The sequence below is a fragment of the Chaetura pelagica genome, unplaced genomic scaffold (assembly GCF_000747805.2).
Source record: "Chaetura pelagica isolate M959 unplaced genomic scaffold, ChaPel_1.0 scaffold1445, whole genome shotgun sequence".
Classification (NCBI taxonomy): Eukaryota; Metazoa; Chordata; class Aves; order Apodiformes; family Apodidae; genus Chaetura; species Chaetura pelagica.
Genome location: NW_009953199.1, coordinates 463,168 through 464,454, shown reverse-complemented (window position 1 = coordinate 464,454; position 1,287 = coordinate 463,168). Strand labels below are relative to the sequence as shown.

The window sequence follows — 1,287 nt, the reverse complement described above, 5'->3', positions numbered from 1 at the left end:
ATAGAACCTCAGAATCAGTGTGGTAGGGGTTGGGAGGGACCTCTGGAGATCACCAGTCCAAGTGCCCACTAAAGGAGGCAGGTGGCACAGGATGGTGTCCAGAGAGGTTGTGCATCTCTCCAGAGAAGACTCCACAGCCGCTTTGGGCATCCTGTTCCAGTGCTCTGACACCCTCTAAGTCAAGAAGTTTTTCCTCATGTTTAGATGGAACTTCCTGTGCTTCAATCTGTACCTGCTGCCCCTCGTCCTGTCACCAGGCACCACTGAAAAGCATCTGGTACCACCCTTCTGACACTAGCCCTTTAGATACTGTTAAGCACTCATCCCCTCTCAGTCCTCTCCAGGCTCCCCAGGTCCCTCAGCCCTTCCCTATGAGAGAGATGTTCTAATCCCCTCCTCATCTTCACAGCCCTCTGCTGGACTCTCTAGTTCTTGCCTGTTGCGTACTGGGTAGCCCTGAACTGGACACAGCACTTCAAACAGAGCCCTCTTTATTGCAAGGCAGCCCTCTGCACTCCCTGCTGTGCACAGGGTACCCACCACACACCCCTGCCCTCCCCGGGCTGCCCAGCATCTCTAGCACCCGCGCAGGGGCCGGGCTGCGCCGGTGACGCTGAACTGGGCACTCAGCACCTCTGAGGGTGCCCGCGTCTGCTGGCCTGGCTGCTGCCCACCAGCAAAGAGGGTGAAGCTGCCGGGTTCCAGGTGCCAGTCCTGTGCCCAGACAGCACGCTGCTCTGCTGTCACCTGGAAGGACAGCTTGGTTTCATGGCCGGTCGGCACAGCCACGCGGCGGAAAGCCACCAGCTGCCAGCGCGGCACCGGCACCGACGGCTGCTCCCACCGCAGGTAGAGCTGCACCACCTGCCCGGAGGGACAGCAGTCAGTGCTCACAGGACCCCCCAGCTGCCTCCCAGCAGGGGGTCCTGGGCCATATCCGTACCCTTCCCCCCGCATGCTCACCTCCTCACCATCCCACTGCCCCGTGTTGCCCAGCACCACAGACACGGAGAGGTTGGCACAGATGGGCAGTGTGGAGGGGCTCAGCACCAGCTCCCGGTAGCGGAACGTGGTGTAGGACAGCCCGTAGCCGAAGGGGTAGAGCGGGGCCTCCTGCCCGTAGTACCTGTACGTCCTCCCCTCCATGGTGTAGTTCTCCATCGGTGGCACCTGTGGGACAGGGGGGCAGTGGACCAGGGCAGGGAGCAGGGGGACATGGGCAAGCACCTGCCCTGCATCCCACAGGTTCTTGGCAGGGAAGCGCTACAGGCACCGCTGGCTGCCCCG

The 1,287-nt window shown here is 61.9% G+C and overlaps 1 protein-coding gene across 1 annotated transcript in view; it reads right to left on the bottom strand.

Annotated features, from left to right (window-relative positions):
• Positions 1 to 576: 576 nt before the first annotated feature.
• LOC104388524 (probable beta-D-xylosidase 2) overlaps positions 577 to 1,287 on the bottom strand; it is a 4,312-nt gene continuing 3,601 nt past the window's right edge. The window contains exons 12-13 of the mRNA XM_009997398.1: positions 964 to 1,232; positions 577 to 864 (exon numbers count right to left, since the gene is read on the bottom strand). Of these exons, the coding sequence (XP_009995700.1) occupies positions 577 to 864; positions 964 to 1,232 (557 nt within the window). The remainder of the gene's footprint in view (positions 865 to 963; positions 1,233 to 1,287) is intronic.